The sequence below is a fragment of the Rousettus aegyptiacus genome, unplaced genomic scaffold, assembly GCF_014176215.1.
Source record: "Rousettus aegyptiacus isolate mRouAeg1 unplaced genomic scaffold, mRouAeg1.p scaffold_m13_p_18, whole genome shotgun sequence".
NCBI classification, from domain to species: Eukaryota; Metazoa; Chordata; class Mammalia; order Chiroptera; family Pteropodidae; genus Rousettus; species Rousettus aegyptiacus.
Window position 1 is genome coordinate 15,163,820 of NW_023416293.1, and position 16,741 is coordinate 15,180,560.

At 66.7% G+C, this 16,741-nt stretch overlaps 1 protein-coding gene across 1 annotated transcript; it reads right to left on the reverse strand.

Moving 5' to 3' along the window:
• Positions 1–433: 433 nt before the first annotated feature.
• Positions 434–2,155, reverse strand: MYOG (myogenin). The gene is made up of 3 exons (XM_016130757.2): positions 1,461–2,155; positions 1,027–1,090; positions 434–555 (listed from the first exon to the last, which is right to left on the reverse strand). The coding sequence occupies exons 1-3, from the start codon at positions 1,989–1,991 to the stop codon at positions 434–436; spliced, it is 717 nt and encodes a 238-aa protein (XP_015986243.1). The 5' UTR covers positions 1,992–2,155.
• Positions 2,156–16,741: the final 14,586 nt, after the last annotated feature.

A 16,741-nucleotide genomic window follows, 5' to 3' on the forward strand; every position in this document is an offset into this window, starting at 1 on the left:
CAGGAGACCTTGGTCAGATGGCAGTTCCACAAACAACACACAAACACAAAACGGAACAAAACATAAAACCGCGGGAGGTTCCCAGTGTTCTCTGCAGAAGCTTGGCCCCCAGGGACTTGGGAACAGGGCGCCGTCCTGTTCTCCCCCAGCTCAGGGCAGGCCCAGCCCGGCCTCTGGCAGCAGGCGGGGGCAGGACAGCAGGTGTGCTCGGCTCGTCTGCGCGGACACGGGTGCCCGAGGGGCACGCCGAGCCCCGCTTCCTCTCCCTGGAGACGCGCGCCTGAGCCCCGAGGAGCCGGCTGAGTGAGAGCCTGCGTTCCCTCTCTGGGTGGCGGGGTCACCTTACTTGGACGAGGAGGGGAGGGGCTGGCGTGGGGCCGCCCCGGGCAGGAGGCCTCTGCTGCGGACGCGGTGGCCGGCCTGGCACACGACCTCAGTTGGGCATGGATTCGTCTGGGAAGGCTGCGGAGACGTCCTCCACGGTCATGCCGTCCACGATGGAGCTGAGTGAGTGCAGGTTGTGGGTTTCTGTGGGGTCGGCTGTGAGCAGATGGTCTGCAGGGAGAGGGCAGGGTGTTAGTGGGCAGTTCATGGGGTGGGGCCTGGGGTCCCAGGACAGTCAGCCGAGCAGACTCAGGTCCTGCTGTGGCCTGAGCCGTTCCCCCACGGGGCACGTGGTCCCCAAGGTCCGCAGTGGCCATGGGTCTGAGGCCGCTGTTCAGGCTGCTGTAGGAGGCGTTGGGCCCAGGCTGCCCTTCACTGGCCCGGTGAGGGGCTCTGACTCAGCGGTTCCCAGGTGCCCCTGGGACAGGGGCAGTCTCCTCCCATGGGAGGTCAGCGCCAGCAGGGCGGGAGGGGGGAGGCAGCAGGAGGCAGGACCTCTGTGCTGGTCAAGACTTCAGGAGGCACAGGCCCCCCCGCCCCGTCCGCAGTCAGCAGGTCCCTGGAGGGGCCACGGGGAGGAGACTGGGGCTGGGGACAGCCGAGGGGTTCGAGCCGAGGGCGCTGGGGTCGGGCCTCACTTACCCCCAGGGCTGGGGCCGAAGTCCAGTGTGCTGCTCCACTCTGGGCTGCAGGAGGCGCTGGGTACCTGCAAGAGGAGGAGGGGAGGTCAGGGTGCGTCGGGAGGTGCTCCCCGTGGATGGTGGGCGGGAGCCCCTCGTGGGCACTGGGAGGAGGCGGTGGCCCAGGCCGCCCCTGCGGGGACCTGGAACAGTCGGCCGCAGAGCCCCTGCTTCCTGGCCTGCCCTGGCCTAAGGGCTCCGGGTTCCTGGCCGAGGCTGGGGTCTCGGGCCAGCCAGGTGGGCCCATCCCCAGGCACTGTGGTCACGGTCACTCCACGTGGCCGGCGCTGGCTGGGGCCCTTCTGAGCTCTGCGGCCCGCCCCCCACACCCCCCGTGGCCTCTGTCCTGTCTGGAAAGGGCACGGGGGCCGGGCGCCGGGGGCCGGGGCCACTCACCGCCGCGGGGGGGCCGCGCAGGCCGCGCTCCTCCTGGCTGAGGGCGCGCAGCAGGGCCTGCAGCCGCTCGATGTACTGGATGGCGCTGCGCAGGATCTCGACCTTGGGCAGCCGCTGGCTGGGGTTGGGCAGTGCACTGCGCTTTAGGGCCTCGAAGGCCTCGTTCACCTTCTTCAGCCGGCGCTTCTCCCGCAGCGTGGCCGCCCGCCGCCGGTCCACCGACACCGACTTCCTCTTGCACGCCTTGCACGCCCACGGCAGGCACTGGCCCGGGCAGGGCTCCGGCGGCCCCAGCCCCTGGTCTTCGAGGGGCCCGCGGGCCTCAGGGCCCAGGCCGAGCTCGGCCCGCTCGTAGCCCGGGGGCTCGAAGCCCTGCAGGTGGACGGGCAGGTAGCTGTCCCCGTCGCAGAAGTGGGGCTCCTGGTAGAAGTAGGGGGGCGTCTCGTACAGCTCCATGGGGTCGGAAGAGGCTCGCTCCTGCCGCTGGCCCCCGAGCGCCTGCAGCCCCTCACGCCAACTGCTGGGTGCCATTTAAACCCTCCCCGCTGGCACGGAACCAGGGATAAATATAGCCGGGCCGGGAAACCCGAGCCCCGCTAAGCTGTTGTGGCTCAGTGCGACTCCCGGCCCTCCCCGGCCAGCCCCCCGGGGCAGGGAGGCCGTCTGTAACTTGATTAGTTCTCGGAGCTCGGCAGCCCCCGCGGGCGGGGCGGTGGGGGACACACACTCCTCTCATCTGCTCCTTTCAATTACTGCTGGCGGGGGGCTGCCCACCCTGCCGGCCGTCCCGCAGACTGGGCTCCAGGGAAGTCAGGTCGCCCCACTCGGGGTCAGAGCACCCTCTTTCAGGGACCCCCCTCCACAGTCTGAGGCTGCTGCCATTTGGGGCACATGTGGGCACTGGGCGTCTGGGGCCGGAGGGCTGAGGGTTCGAGGGGCAAACGGGCCCCCTGAGCAGCCGTCGTGTCTCCCCTGGTCTCACGGGACCGGCCTCTTTTCCTTGCTGGAGCAGTCGGGGTGCTTTCACTTTGACGCCCCCCTCAGGGTCAGACCGGCCGCGGGGGCCGCTGTTCCCACCGCGGCAGTGGCAAGGTGGAGACCTAGTAAGCCCTCCGTCCCCTCCTCGCTCCGGTCCCTTGTCTGTCCTGCCCCGGCTCCTCCTCGACTGCCCCTGGCTCCTCACTGCACGCGGGGACGGGGTCTCTGAACTCAGCAGGTCCCCGCTTCTAGACCCTGGGCTTGGCGCTGCGTCTGCCCACGGGGGCCGTCGGCGCGACGTGCACCCTGCAGGCTCCGTGTGCCGGCGGGGAGGGGCAGCGTCCTCTCTGGGCCTCGTGGTCTGTGTCACCTCTCGGCAGGGCCCCGGGGGCCGAGAGGTCCAGCGCTGCCCACGTGGTGGCCATGCCTCCCGGCCGGCAGCAGCGGGGCTCGTCTGGGGCGGGAGGGTTGCTGGGATGCCCACGGCAGGGTCTCTGCCCTCGAGGACGCTGCCACGCAGTACACTCTGACCGTCGCCCTGCTCTACCCGAAGCCCAGGGCCAGAACCTCCTCCCAGGTGGCCATCGCCCGGCTCTGCTGAACTTGCCTGCCCCCCCGATGTCCGTGCCGACTGCAGGGGGCCTCGTGCGTTTTGAACTCTTCTGTCTGTTTTCTTTGGGCCTCAGTTTCCCGTTAGGACCCAGTGGACTAAGCCCGAGCCCTGCTTCTGGCACGAAGGAGGCTGAGGCTGTCAGTCCCAAACAGCGGCGGGGACAAGGGAGGGAGCAGAGCGAGCCGGGCACTCGGGGAAGGCGTCACAGGGGCTGTGTGGCCTGGATGTGGCTGTCCTTCCTCCTGTCCCCGGGGAGGAGCCAGTGCTGGCGTCCTCTGGGGCAGGGCGCAGAGATGAGGGAGCCACAGCCGGACTACGGAAGGGCCCAGCAGGCAGAAGGGGCTGTGGGGTCTTTTTCTGGTTCCTGGCCTCAGCGCTGGGGCACAGTGGCAGCCCAGGAGCTGGGGCTCTAACCTCACTTTGGCCCCGACCAGCTGGACTGAAGAAGAATCTAACATCCCCGCCCACCAAAAAAGAAAAGAGAAAAAGAGAACGTTGCCTCAGTTTACACTCTGATCCTCTGATCCCTGAGAATAGCAGGGATGTTGAAGTTACTATGGAAACCCAGGAATCGCATCATTTTGTCCTTTTGGGATCCAGGCTGCCTCCCCGCCAAACACGTGTCCAGTCCTCTAAAGACAGGGCAGGGACCGGGCTGGTTCGGGGACAGTTTCCGGGGTCCTGCCGTCTGGCTGGCATGTGCACACACTGACAGGTGACATTGCGATGGCAGGAGGGGCCGCTGAGGTCAGCAGCGCGCGTGGCGCATGGTCCGCAGCAGAGGAGCGGGCTCGCCCGAGCGCTGTGTCGGGGGGGGCGCTGAGGTTTGGGGGACGGGGAGCCCCAGAGGCTTGGAGGGGAGGTGGGGAGGGAGGGGCGCGGTGACAGGTGGGCTCAGCGGTCGGGACCCACAGACGTGATGGGAGGAGGCCCTGCTGGGCACGTAGGGACCGAGAGGTGGCCTCGTGGAGGGCCTGGCAGGGACCCCGCAGTGACCCGGTCCCAACGTGTTCGGGCCGGAGGATGCTCGACCGAGAGAGGGTGGTGTGCGTGTGCGGGCTGTGTGTGATCCATGGTGGGAGTGGATATGTGGTGCGCGTGTGTGTGAGTGTGCGGTACATGGTGCGTGTGTGTGTGAGTGTGCGGTACATGGTGCGCGTGTGTGTGAGTGTGCGGTACATGGTGCGCGTGTGTGTGAGTGTGCGGTACATGGTGCGCGTGTGTGTGAGTGTGCGGTACATGGTGCGTGTGTGCACACGTGCGCACCTGCTGCTGAGCCAGGTGAGCGGCGGCGTTGCTGGTGAAGGGCAGCAGCCGCCCGAGACCCCCGTGGACGTCGGTCCCTCTCCTCGCTCTGTCCTGACCTCCAGCTGCACCCCCTCAGGCCACGTCCCCCGGGGGCCGGGGCAGCAGGAATGGGTGTGTGGACGTAGAGCCCTTCCTCCTGCGACCGGGGACCGTGAACCGCGCTGTGTGCTGGGCCCGGGTGCTGACGAGCGCGCCCGGGTTCCGGTGAACCGCGGCGCGCGTCCGCCTGAGTGAGTGGCCTGGGGCCCCTGTCAGGCCAGCTCTGGGCACAGGCCCTCCTGGGACTGACCTCGACACCACGGTAGAGGGACTGTCCCTTGGCCCGCCTTGGTGCTGTCTCAGCCCAGTTGTGGAGAAGCTGCGGCCCCCAGCCCCGCCCGGCGCAAGCTGCCTGACGGACGGGGACACACTGCCGCCCGCACAGAGAGCCTTTGTGCTCCCAGCAGTGGCGACCCGTCAGCTCCGACCTGACAGCGGGGTCAGCCCTAATCCCCACCTGGCACACGGGGCCCCCCCACTGAAGCCACCTCCTCCAGGGGAGGCCTGGCCCCCCTCTGGGGCCCCGCCTGCTGGCCTCAGCCTTTCTGTCTGTCTGGTGCAGCCTGACCTCATTTGCATGGTCTTGGTCACATTTCAGGGTGCGAAGAAAGCCCCTTTCCTGGCTCTCCCACCTGCCCCTGCCCCTCACCCAGTCCCATCCCCCTGACTCGCAGCGTCCCCAGCTCCTGCTGACCTTGCAGGTGGGCTGCCCTGGGCTGCCAGGTCCCTGTCCCAGGGTCTCACGTGCTGGGAACCCAGGGGCTAAAAGCAGGGTCTGGGAGGGCAGGAGCCTCCGGCTTCTCCAGGCGACGCCCCCTTCTGCTTCTGCAGCCTGGGTCTCTGGCCGGGTGGGCAGTGGGAATGTGTGTGTGTCCGGGGGCCGCGGGCGCAGGAACGTGGCATGCAGATCGGCCCCAGTCCTTCGCAGGGTGGGAGCTTTGTAGCAGGGTGAGCACAGAGCGCAGGACCACAGAGTGTCAGAGCTGGAAGGCGGCCGAGGCCGGCGAGTCCACCTTCTCCCTTTCACACCGGGCACTGAGGCCGAGACGGGAGGGGTCACACAGGGCCCAGCAGAGGACGAGGACGAGCGTGCTGGCTCTCAGACTGCGGACTCGGGCCTTGGGGCCTGGCGCCCCCTCCTCGTCCCCCAGGCTGCTGGGAGCACCTGCTTTCCAGCGGGGCCTATGGCCCCCGGCCGGAGGCAGCCAGGGGCCTGGAGGTGCCCCGGGCTTCGAACAGGGAGTCGTGGGAGCTCTCGGGAGAGGTGGCGGCGATGGAGGGAGAGAAGGCTTGAGGGGGGGTTCGGAGGTCAAGGGGTGAAAAGCAGGGGAGCCTCGGAGGCCACACGTGTGGCCACTGAGGACTGGGCATCAGGCGAGCACTGGAAATCCGGTCCCTGCCTGGTCTGGACCCCAGAGCCAGGCTCATTCAAGAATCTCTGGCCTGGGCCTGGCCCCTTGGGGCTGAGGGCCAGGGGAGGTGACAGATTCAGAGATACCCAGACCGAGGTGAGGTGCGGGGAGCTGAGGCCGCATGCCCCAAGGCCTTTGAGACAGGGGCGAGGCTTTTTGGGGAGTGGCCGGTGCTCCACCGAGAGCCTGGCCCTCAGCCCCCATGGGACCGATGCCATCCCTGAGTTGGGGCGCCGGACGAGGCTTCGGGGCACACTGCTGCCGGTCCTCGCTGGTCCTCGCTGTCCTTGCCGGTCCCCACCTGACAGGCAGTGCGGGATACAGCGGTTCCAGTGGCCCTATGAGAGGTGAAGTTCTTCTTCCGACCGTATCAGGGTACGAGAACCGTTTAGAGAGCTGTCCAAACGGGCCCTGCCATGAAGAATGGCCCCCCAGGATGGGGGTGCAGCTTCCTTGGGGACTTTGTCTCTTCCCCGTCTCCACGTCGCTGCCATCCCCGGCCTCTGGAAGCCCCCTGGGCCGTCCCTGGACCCGCTGCAGCCTGCCTGGACCGGCCGGGCACACCTCTGCCCCGCCCGCCCCTCCCCGCCCGGCTCCCGGTCCAGCCTCCCCAGCCCCAGCTCGCCGCCCGCCCCCTCCACTCCCTGACGGCTTCTATTTCTGCCTCTTTGACGAGTTGTGACATATTTGGGAGCAGCTGCTGCCTGGGTGGAGATGCTTGCATTCTCCTCCTTCCCAGAATGTGCTCTGGGGCCCTCCCTGCATTCCCCTCTGGGGCTTGGACACCCAGCTGCGCCCAGGCTGTGGACCGGCCCCGGGGCAGCCTCCCGGGTCGGAGGCGGGGGGCTGGGCGTGTGGGCTGCAGCCTGCCCCGCCCGGCCCCGAGCTGCGCCAAGGGGGTGACCGCGGCCTGCTGACTGCGACTGGTCTTGTCGCCCGCGAGCTGCAGGGACGTGGCGCTCTCCCCGCGCTGGTCCTGCCTCTCGAGGGCTTGATTCCACGTCCCTCCTTGTCTCGAGAATCTGTTTCTCCTCCTCTGCCGCCCTTGCCCAAGCCGCGTTTCCCGGCCCGGCTCCCCTCCTGTGCCCGACCTTCTCCCTCGTCGGCCCCGGGGCCCTGCTCCACCCCCTCGGGAGACAGGACGCAGATGTCAGGGCCTGGCAGGCGCCTGCTGCGGGCCCCGCAGGGTGGCCGCGGGGCCCGGCCGCTCCCCGTGGGGAGGGTCCCCCGCGGCACCCCACAGCGGGCGCCACCAGCCCAGGCCCCACGCGCCCGCGTGCTGCGTTTCCTGCTGCAGCTGCCTGGCCTTCGTCTTTCTTGGCAGCACCCACATTCCCGGAGAAGAGCCGCACTGGACCCCTGAGCCGGCCAGCGGAGCCCCGGTGGTGTCCCCAGCAGGGCTGAGGGCACCTGGGCCCAGGGCAGGGCAGGCTCAGTGACAGTGTGCTCGTTGTCACCAGGGCGTGGTCGACAGCCACGTCGCCACCTGGGACTTTCCTGCTACCAAACGTGCTTGACGCACATTTGTCGCTCGGTCACCGTGAGGCAGGGACAAGGACTCGGGCGACCAGAGTGCAGTCGCGGTTACGGAATTCGCCGACAGAACGGACGGGGGTGGGTGCGAGGTCAGCGCCAGCCCGCTGGCTTCTGGCTGGTTGGTCAGTGAGCGGTCTTCCTGCTGGGGCCACTCAGGCCCGGGACGCCCAGGGGAACAGCTCCTCCCCGGAGCGGGCGCAGCGAGGGGCTCGGCCGGACACGCGGGACGTGCAGTGTGCACTTCCCGGCGGCCGACCCAGGGACAGACTCTCGGGGACACCACTCCTCTGGCTCCGGCCCCTGCCCTCGGGTCGGCCCGACCGTGCGGCCCACGGGCCCTGACCTGTGAACTCCTGGACCGTGGGACGGTGCCGTGCCCACTGGGCGGAGCGAGGCCGTCACTCAGAGGGGCAGAGAACTGCGGACCAACGGGGCCTTGTTTGTCCGGAGACGCCCCGCCGCATGAGCCCAGGGCGTCCCGTCTGCTCGCTGGCAGGCGCCCTGGCACCAGCACCCGCAGCCCCGGGCGTCGGTGTTGACCTGGCCCGTGGTGCGCACTGCACCTCCCTCCCTGCTGCACGGAGCGGAGGATCCTCCAGGTGTCCTCCGTGTGCTCGGCTCTCATGGCCGTCCTTCCCAGGGCTCAGCTCTTGGCCTCAGGGGTGGGTAGCAAGTGCTCGACTCTGACCTCAGCCCTCCCAAGCGCGAGGGGATCTGAGCCAGGACAAATCGTGGGCCAAGAGGAAAAACTGGGTGCTTAGCTTAGTGCCTGGTCCCCCCGGCTGTCACCACAAGGGCTTTGCCGACCCTGGGAGAATGGGTGTCCAGAGGACTCTCAGCAGCCTGGAGGGTGGGCACAGGCAGTTCCCCCAAACCAGCACCCAGGGGTCCCCGCCCACTGTCAGCCCCGGCACCTCGCAGATCTCGGCTCTGTCTGAGGGAGTTATAAATAGGCCGCCATCTGCTCCACGAAACCCCAGCGCTGGGACCACGAGCAGACGCTTCCCGCACCCCTGCTGCCTCCTTCCCACCTCCTACGCTTCCGGCAGGATCTCTGTGTTCTCTGCCTCGGGTTTAAAGCGCTTCCCTTCTGCACCCGCGCCCCCGAGGCCCGCCTGTGCGAGGACGCTCCAGCATGCCATGTGGGTGTTGGGGACATTGGGGACCTCTGGGAATCGCTCTGTGGAAGGAAGCGGCCCGAGGCCGTGCTTGGCCGCAGAGCCGGCGGCTGCGAGGAGACGGGGTGCGCCCGAGCGGACCACAGCCAGGCACCAGCAAAGAGAAGGTGCTCTGAGTTCCCAGAGCTCAGCTAGCCCTCGGCCTTGTCGGGGGACGAGGTGAGACCCCTGGGACCTGTCTTCGCTGTCTCTCCCACTCCCCAAAACACATAGTCTTCGTAAGTCCTGTGCGCCTCGGCCCCCCTCAGCCTGCAGAGGGCTCGGTGGCTGATGCAGGTGGCTCTCTGCCACGGAGTGAACATTCTGTCTCCCCACATTCGCGTGTGGAAGCCCTCCCTGCCCCCCGAGGCGCACGAGGCATTTCACGTCTGGGGCTTTAGCCGGTGCTTTCGAACATTCTAGGAAACCCGTTTTCCTGGTGACGTAATCCACTTTCGCTGTGAAGTCCCCTGAGATGGGGCCAACGCACAGCCACTCAGGGTCACAGCCCCCTCGCAGGGTGCTCCCCGCCCGGAGCCCGAGCCCCACGTCAAACTCTTTCTTCTCAGCCTCGCTGTGTCCCTGTCGTACTGAGATGTGAAAGCCGTTCTGGAAAGGACCACACGGGCTCGCAGCATCAGCCTGCGAAAAGCGCCCAGACCCGGCCTGCCGCGTGCCTTCTGCCCGGCGCCGCCCGCTGCCGGACAGTCCCCGGCCACCCTCTGAACCCAGCGCAAAGTCCCTGGCTTGCGAGGGGCTCTCGCTGCGCCCCCCTCTCCCGCCAGACCTGAGGGCCCTAAGGCCCTGAGCCCATCCCCAACCCTCTCACAAAGACTGGGAGCCTGGAGGGTGCTTCTCCTGTGTCCAGTGAGGACCGTTTTCAGTCCAAAGGGCATGGAAGAGGCTCTGGGGACACCGGCTGCCACGGGGGCGCGAGGTGGCTCAGCCCTCAGAACCTGGCTTTTACCCCAAAGCCCGCTCCTCCCCACTGCCTCCTTGCCTGGCTTTCGTGAGTGTCCCCCCTGCCTTCCCCCTGCCGCCGGTCCACATCCGCGCTCGCGACGCGGGCCGGCGCAGTGGAGCCAGCCACGCCGGCCACGCGCCCACGCGGACCGCCCGCCCGCGCCGCCCGCGCCCGCCGGCGCCCTGCGTGGCCGGGGCCTGACGGGGCTTCAACTCCGGGACGCCACGGCGGCAGCTCCTGCAGCGGCGTCCTAACGGCCTCTTCGGCGGCTGCGGGACGGTCCGTGGCCGAGTTCACTCAACTGCTCCCTTTCTCCTGGACAGCCCGGCTTCTCCCCGTGGGCGCCGGCGTCCGTGCGGCCGGGGCAGGGGTGCCCCACACGGCCGCGCTCGTCCCCTGTCCCCCGCTCCGCGTCCCCCCTCTCCCGACCCCTTCCACCTCCTCAGCAGCTCTTTCCTAGACGGTACTTTGCCCCGAAGTGGCTGATGTGGGGACTCAGGATCTTGAAAAGAAATTACTAACGATTTGTAATAAAATGCTCCTAGGGACACAGTTGCTGGTTCCCCCCCTCAAAACAGTGTAGACAGCAAATCGTGGTCCCAGGGGCAGGAATGCAGGGGGCGGGCCAGCGTGGAGGTGCCTCGGGCCTGTGATGGGGACGGCGTTCCTCGTGGGACCAAACGAGAGGCCGCCTGAGTGTCTGTCATGGGAGGCGGCCCGGGAGAGTGTGACGAGCTGAGCCGGGAACGCTGCAGATGGTCATAGGCCCTCACAGACTGTGTAGACAGGGGAGACCGTTTTCAGCGAATTTTATTGCAGAATATTTGTAGTTTACAATTTATGTAAGAAATAACAGCAAAACCTGATGCACATGATAGTACGATATGATTTCTATGGATGTTTCATACAAATGCATGGAAAAACTTGTAAAAATGCCCCCTCTGTTGAGGGGAGAGACCCGGCTTTGGGGACTGACCAGGGGATTTGGGCCCGAACTGCAATGGCTGCAGCTTTTCATGGGCGGATGTGTGTTTGCGCATCACTCACACAACAGGAAGCGAAGAAGTTGCTGCCGCTGCGCCTTTGCCGCGGCCGAGGATGCCCCTCAGGGGACCCTGCCCCCCCCCACGCTCCGCACCACCCCGGAAGGTGGAAGTTGGGGTCTGAAGTTAGTCTCTGGCACTGAGTCCTGGATGGAAGGTGACAGATGGGGGCCACACAGCCCTGCCGCTCAGACCAAGGGGGACAGGTGGAGGCTCCGGGGACAGAGTGTGCATGCTGGCGATTCGTGAGTGGTGCCGGCAGCCGGCATGCCCAGCTCAGGGCCAGTGACAGCTGGCGGCAGGGGGTGGGGGTTGGGTGGGTCCGGCTTTGGGGAGGAGGCACGAGAGGTCAGAAGACAATGGAGGGAAGACCTCCTCCTGCCCACTCCTCAGGCATGGGGTCAGAGGCACTGGAGCATGTCCCAGGAGCCAGACCTGGGGGCTGGGGAGGCTGCGAGGTGAGTGGACGTGTCAGCGAGAAGAAACGTCCCCTATCTGCCCCTTCGCGCCCTCCCCCACGCCAGCTGTCCTGTGCCTAGCCCTGAACCCAGGCATCTCGGCCATCCCAGCAGCTGGCCGGGCCTTTGGCTGGGCTGGGGCCCAGGAATGGGGAGACGCAGCTGACAGCATCCCTTCCTTGCAGGCAGGGGCTGGGACACAGGCAGGGGCCGGGCTGGGAACGCTGTGAGCTCACGTCAGGGCACTGCACGCTGCCCCGTCCAGAGCACCCCCCGCCATGCCCTCCACCCTTCGAGCTGAGCAAGGGAAAGGTGACCATGAGCTGTGGGTCGTGCTCGCTGGGCACACGTGACCCCCTCTGACAGGAGGGAAAACCAAGGCTTCTCAGTCCGACTCTGCAGAAGGGAGGGAAGTGAGATCGGACACCAGGGCCAGATTCACGATGTCCGAGGGAGCCAGACGGACACACAACCGTGGTCCCTGGAGAGACGGAGGCGGCCAGGGCCCTGAGGGTCTCTCTCAAGAGGGGAGGGGACGGGGAAGCTGGAGACCCTCTGCAGGTTTCCTGACATAGGCGGGTCTGTGTCTCTGGGCAGGTTAGGGGACGTGGCCTGGTGACAGGGGCCAGGACGCCTTGGGCTGGGCACCAGGAGGCCAGAGCCCCGTCCTCTCTGGCTGCCAGGCTTCCTGGGCACCCTTGGGTGTAGCTGGCCCTGGGCTTCAGCCCTTCACACAATCATAAGGCCCAGGAGCTGGGGGCACTGGAGCATGTCCTGGGAGCCAGGCTGCCCTACTCTGGCCCCGCACCCCGTCCGGCCAGCAGGGGGACCCTGAGCCCTAGGCAATGGCCTGGAGTTGGTGGCTGCTCCAGGCTCTGGATCCACCCCAGGCTCAGGAGACCCACACTCCTCCCACTCCACCAGATGGGAAGGCAGTCGCAGTTGGCAGCAGCCAGCGGGAGTTGGAGTGTCCGTGCCAGGGAGGTTGGGTGGGCTTTGCCCGGCTCCTCCCGAGCAGCTTCCAGCCCTGCGACACGCCAGGAGACGTTAGAAGCCCCGGACGTAGTCTGTCCGACTCGGCCTGGGGACAGGGGCTGAAGCAGAAAAGCCCGGTACCCAGAGGGCTTCTCGGTGTCTCCAGGCCAGCCCGGGGGGGGGGGGCGGGGGAGGGGGGAGCAGTGGGGCTCAGGTAGAGGGCACCTCTCACAGGCTCCTGCCTGTCCTCCGGCCTGGAATGTGGGGCTGCAGGACGGGCCCCTGGGGGAAACAGGGAGCCCAGACCACAGCCACCTCTCCACTTCGGGCAGTGTGTGGAGATGTCCCACACAGCCAGCACTGTCCGAGTGCAGGGTATCGGGCCAGGATGGGGCTGGAGTGGAGAGGATGGGCTGAAGCCGGAAGCCTGCGTACCCCAAGTCTCTTCCCCTGGATTGCTGGCCAGTTCAGGTGCCTCGGTGTGAGGAGTGACTCCTGGCTCCCACGGGAAGTCACTGTGAGTGTGTGTGTGGTGGGTGCTCCTACAGGCCCAGGTCCTGGGGCAGGACTCCGCCCATCAGCCCTCTACCTTGCCCCTTCCAGAAGCCTCTGGCTCTATGCAGCCCCCCCCCCCGCCCCCACCCAGCACCGTCCACAAAGCGGCAGGTTAGAGGCTCCGAGTTCACACCGATTATGTTGCTTTTCTTATTCCCTGAGGCTGGGGGCTACAGACTCTCCGCGAGGGGCTCCCCGCGACATTCGGAAGAACCTGAACCGGGAGTCGCAAACCTGAGGCCACAGTTCAGTCCCAGTGTTTGGAGGTTCCAGCCTCCTCCAAGCCTCGGTGGTTTAATCCACGGAGGGGGACTTAGCGGCTTCCCAACCGGGCAGCGTGACGGTACTTGGGGTAAGCGTGAGGAAGAGGCGGGCGCGTGGTTCTCTCCTCTGTCTGCCTAGGACAGGCGACATACGTTCACACAGAACTCGTGCACCAGTGTTCACAGCAGCGACGTTCATAAAGGTGGAAACGAGCCACGCTGCCAAGAGGAGTCGCAGAGAGGGGCGTCACTCGGCCGTGGAAAGCGGTGCCCAAGGCCGTGAACTCGGCAGCGGAGCCCAGGGAAAGGGGCCCAGCAGGCGCTGCCCACTTCCATGTCTGTGAAATGCCCAGAACAGAAAAATCCGTGGAGGCGGGAGGTGGCTTAGTAATCGCCAGGGCCTCTTAGGAGTGAGCAGAGGCTAGGGAATGACCCCAGAGGTGCAAGGGTTTTTGTGGGGGGTGATGGAATGTTCTAAAATTAAGTGATGTGATAGCTGCACTATTTTGTAAATATAGTAAAGACCGGTGAGTTGCATGCTTTAAATGGGTGAACTTTATGACATGTAAATTGTATCTCAATAAAGCTGTTACAACATCTTAGCTGGGTGTCCTGAATTCAGTCCGGCATCTTTGTACCCTTCCTTCCTCCTGCCCCCAGCCGTCACCGCCCCCTGGGGACGCCTGAGGACCCCCGAGGAGCGCGGAAGGCAGTGGGCGTGGTCCTATTCTTGGGGGGAACCCGCGCTGCTCGAGGTGGGAGTAGTAAGGAGGCACTGGGGAGACACAGAGGCCCCCTGCCTCGACCTCCCCTCTGCCCTCTGCGGGGGAGCAGGGGTCCTTGCCCTCGTAGCTTTGGGGGTGGTGTTCGGGGAGCCCAGGAAGGAGGGGAGAACGTGCCAGCCAGGATGAGGCGGGCCGTGCGGGAGGCGTGAGCTCCCATGAGTCTGCGACGTGGTGGAGCCGCCTCCGGGCTTCGCAGGCAGCGCTGGGGTAGCAGGTGGCCGGCCCACGAGGCACCTTTTTGGCTGCACTCAGGGCCAGAGAAGCCAAGAAATCCGTGGCTGGCGCCCTGGGGACTGCGAGCAGGGAGGGGTGAGGGCAGCTGGGCCACGGGCCGCCAGGCAGAGCCGCGTGAGCCGCCGGCTGCTGTCGGGGGGCCGGGGGGGCGGGCTCAGCGGGCTCCGGGCGGCGGAGCTGCTGCGCCCAGGTCTGCGAGCGCCCAGCCCTGCGCCCCGCCAGCTGCCACTAACCGCGCGCCACCCGGACAAGCGGGGCTGTTCCCAGCTCCCCTGCCCGGATTCGTCCCCCCTCGCCCGCGGGGCTCCCTCGGGTGCTGAGCATGCGCAGAGCTCGCCGCCTAAAGCCCGCCTCTCTCTGCCCCGGCTCTCCTGCCGCTGACCGTCCATCTCCTCCTCTCCTCCCTGCCGAGCTCCTGAGCTCCTCGCCGCACCTTTGCCTCCTGCTCCCGCGTCAATCAGCCCAGGGGACGGGGGTTTCTGCCCGACCGGCCCCTTTGCGTCACCAAGTCCCACCCCCGCCCCCCAGATCGCTCAGGGCTGCTCTCCAGCCCCGAAACCCTTGGCACCCTGCTCCCCTGGGTAGGCCACCCCACCTCTTTCCAGTTTCTCCTCTGCATCCTCTCCCCAAGTGACCTCATCCCGCCGAGCTGTCGAGCGGCTCAGCGGGAGCCCCAGCCGTGGCCTTGGCCATCCCCACGAGCCTGCGCCCCTGCAGCTGAAGCCTCCGCAGGCGCACCCCGCCCATCCGCGCAGGAGCGAACTGGTCCTTCCCCCAGGCCCTGTCCCCGTGACCCTTCCAGCCACCAGCATCCGGCCAGGAGCCCGGGGGTCCTACGCGCCGTCTCTCTTGTCCATCTTCTCTGCTCCCATGGTTCCATCTTATGTTTGCCTTTTAATCTTCCTGGGCCAAGGTGGCCGTTGCGCCTGACAGGCCCCCCTCCGGTCCGCTCTGCATGGGATCTCAGAGGATCTTTCCGAACATACTCCTGACCCTTTGGGCGCCTGTCCCAAGCCCTCGAAAGCCCCCCATCACCAGTGGAGTTGGTCACGACGTCTGTCCAGCGACTTACAACCTGAAAAGCACTTTCAGATACATGAAGTCGGCGGGGCGGTGAGCAGCCCCGGGGCCCAGGGGGACGTGGCATGTCGCTGGGTGGAGCCGGGACGGCCGAGGCCGGCTGCCCACTCGTCTCCTTGGTGAGTGAGCGTTGGCTGCACAGAACAAACGAGCGAATGCGTGGAAGAACCAGAGGTCGGGGGGGGGGGGCGCGAAAGCAGCACCCTCTCTTTGGAACTCAGGAGACTTCCTGCCACCTCAAGGGACCGAGTCCCATAGTTGCCAGACGCAGACACACGGGGACACAGCCCGGGTCGCTCCTTCCCAGAGACCCAGCGTCTTCCCCACAAGGGGCTCTGACAGGGGAGAAGGGCGAGGGGCAGAGGCACAGGTGAGGCGGGGCGGGGACCCCGATGACAAACCCGAGGGGGAGGGAACCTCGAGGGGGGTCACTGCAGGGCGGGCCTGGCTTGGAGGGCCCGGGGGAAAGGCAGGGGCGTCCTTGCCACCAGAAATCCTTCCCTTTTGGCCCTCCCCAGCCCCCCTCCTCCTCCTCCTCACACGGACGCTGCCCAGAACAAAGCTGAAACAACCCCCTGCCTGTTGGGAGGGGAAAGAGGACCCCCAAAGCTGAGCCTGACACCCCCCCCCCAGCTGCTGTGTGACAGGGGCACCCAGAGGGCGACCCCCTTGGACAGGCCCCTCCCGCCTCACATTAGGTCCAGCGTGGGGAGAACAGCCAGCTGCCCCCAGGGTCCCCCACTTCAGCCTCCTCCTCCCCGCACCCCAGGACGGGGGCTTCGTGGGGGAGGGAAGCAGTCCTAGGAGGTACGGGGAAGAGGTGCGAGGCCAGGCCCCGGGGACGTTTGGACTTACTGTGATGAGCCACATGCCTAATTGAAGGTTTTCACCAGGCACCTTTGAGGGCACCCAAGCCTGGCACCTATGGGACTTGGTGCCAGCTTTACCATGACTGGCCACACAGAGCAGATGTCATAACTCTGCACTCCCTGGCCCTTTCCAGCCCACCACTTCCTGCTTGCGCAGCTGATAAGCTGTGGCAGACACCCCGCGGTCAGCTCCGTAAGCCCTCATGGCCATGAGGGGCTGCTCCCAGCCAGCCGGACAGACCCCGCTGTGCAGAGGGCAGGGCCCCTAGCTAGGGGTCCTGGGAGGGTTTTTGCTCAGTGTAAATTCCTGAGCTTGGGTCTCACTGGTTTTGCTGCACCTCCCCACACTGTCCCCGCTATAGACCTCTGACCCCCCATCCCCCCAGGCCCCTCCTCTCAGCCCTGGGATCTGCCACTGACAGGTGAGCAGGGGCTGACTCGCCTGGGGCCGTGGAGCCAGAGAGGGCAGGGCAGGGCCCGAGGCCAGTGAGTGTCTCTTCTGACTCTGCAAGCCGCTCTTGTCACAGAGCCCTGCCTGGCCCTGCTGTCCTGGGCCACCACACCCACCACGGACCCCTCCCCCACCCTCCGAGGTCTTGGGTGGGCCCTGCCTGAGCCAGCTCTGGATCCCCCAGGAGGCCTGGCCCTGGGGTGGGGGATGGGGAAGGCCCAGAACTGAGGAACAAGCAGACTCCCCGCAGGTATCACGCAAGGTGTCTTCTACCTGTCAACCTGGACGGGAGTGTGTGGGGAAGGGACTCCGGTGCCCCGAGCTGGACATGCTGCTGGGGTCTCACCCACCCCCTGCCCAGGCCAGGCTTGCCTGGGTCTCTGAAGGTTCTGCTGGCAGCTAGAGGAGCAAAAATCAGGAAGCCGAGTGAAAAGCAACAGAAAGCCTTTATCACAAAAGGACGTGGGCCAAGGGAGGGGCCGCGAAGTTGGCCCGGGCGGCCGCAGAGGCTAATGCACTGGCGGGTAAGCGGGACCTTGGGCGCCTGTGGGAGCTGAGGCC

Coding starts and splice junctions, on each gene's coding strand:
- MYOG (XM_016130757.2), bottom strand. CDS start 1,991: ATGGCACCCAGCAGTTGGCGTGAGGGGCTGCAGGCGCTCGGGGGCCAG. Junction 1,091..1,460: donor TGCGCGGCCCCCCCGCGGCG/GTGAGTGGCCCC, acceptor CTCCTCTTGCAG/GTACCCAGCGCCTCCTGCAG. Junction 556..1,026: donor CTTCGGCCCCAGCCCTGGGG/GTAAGTGAGGCC, acceptor CTCTCCCTGCAG/ACCATCTGCTCACAGCCGAC.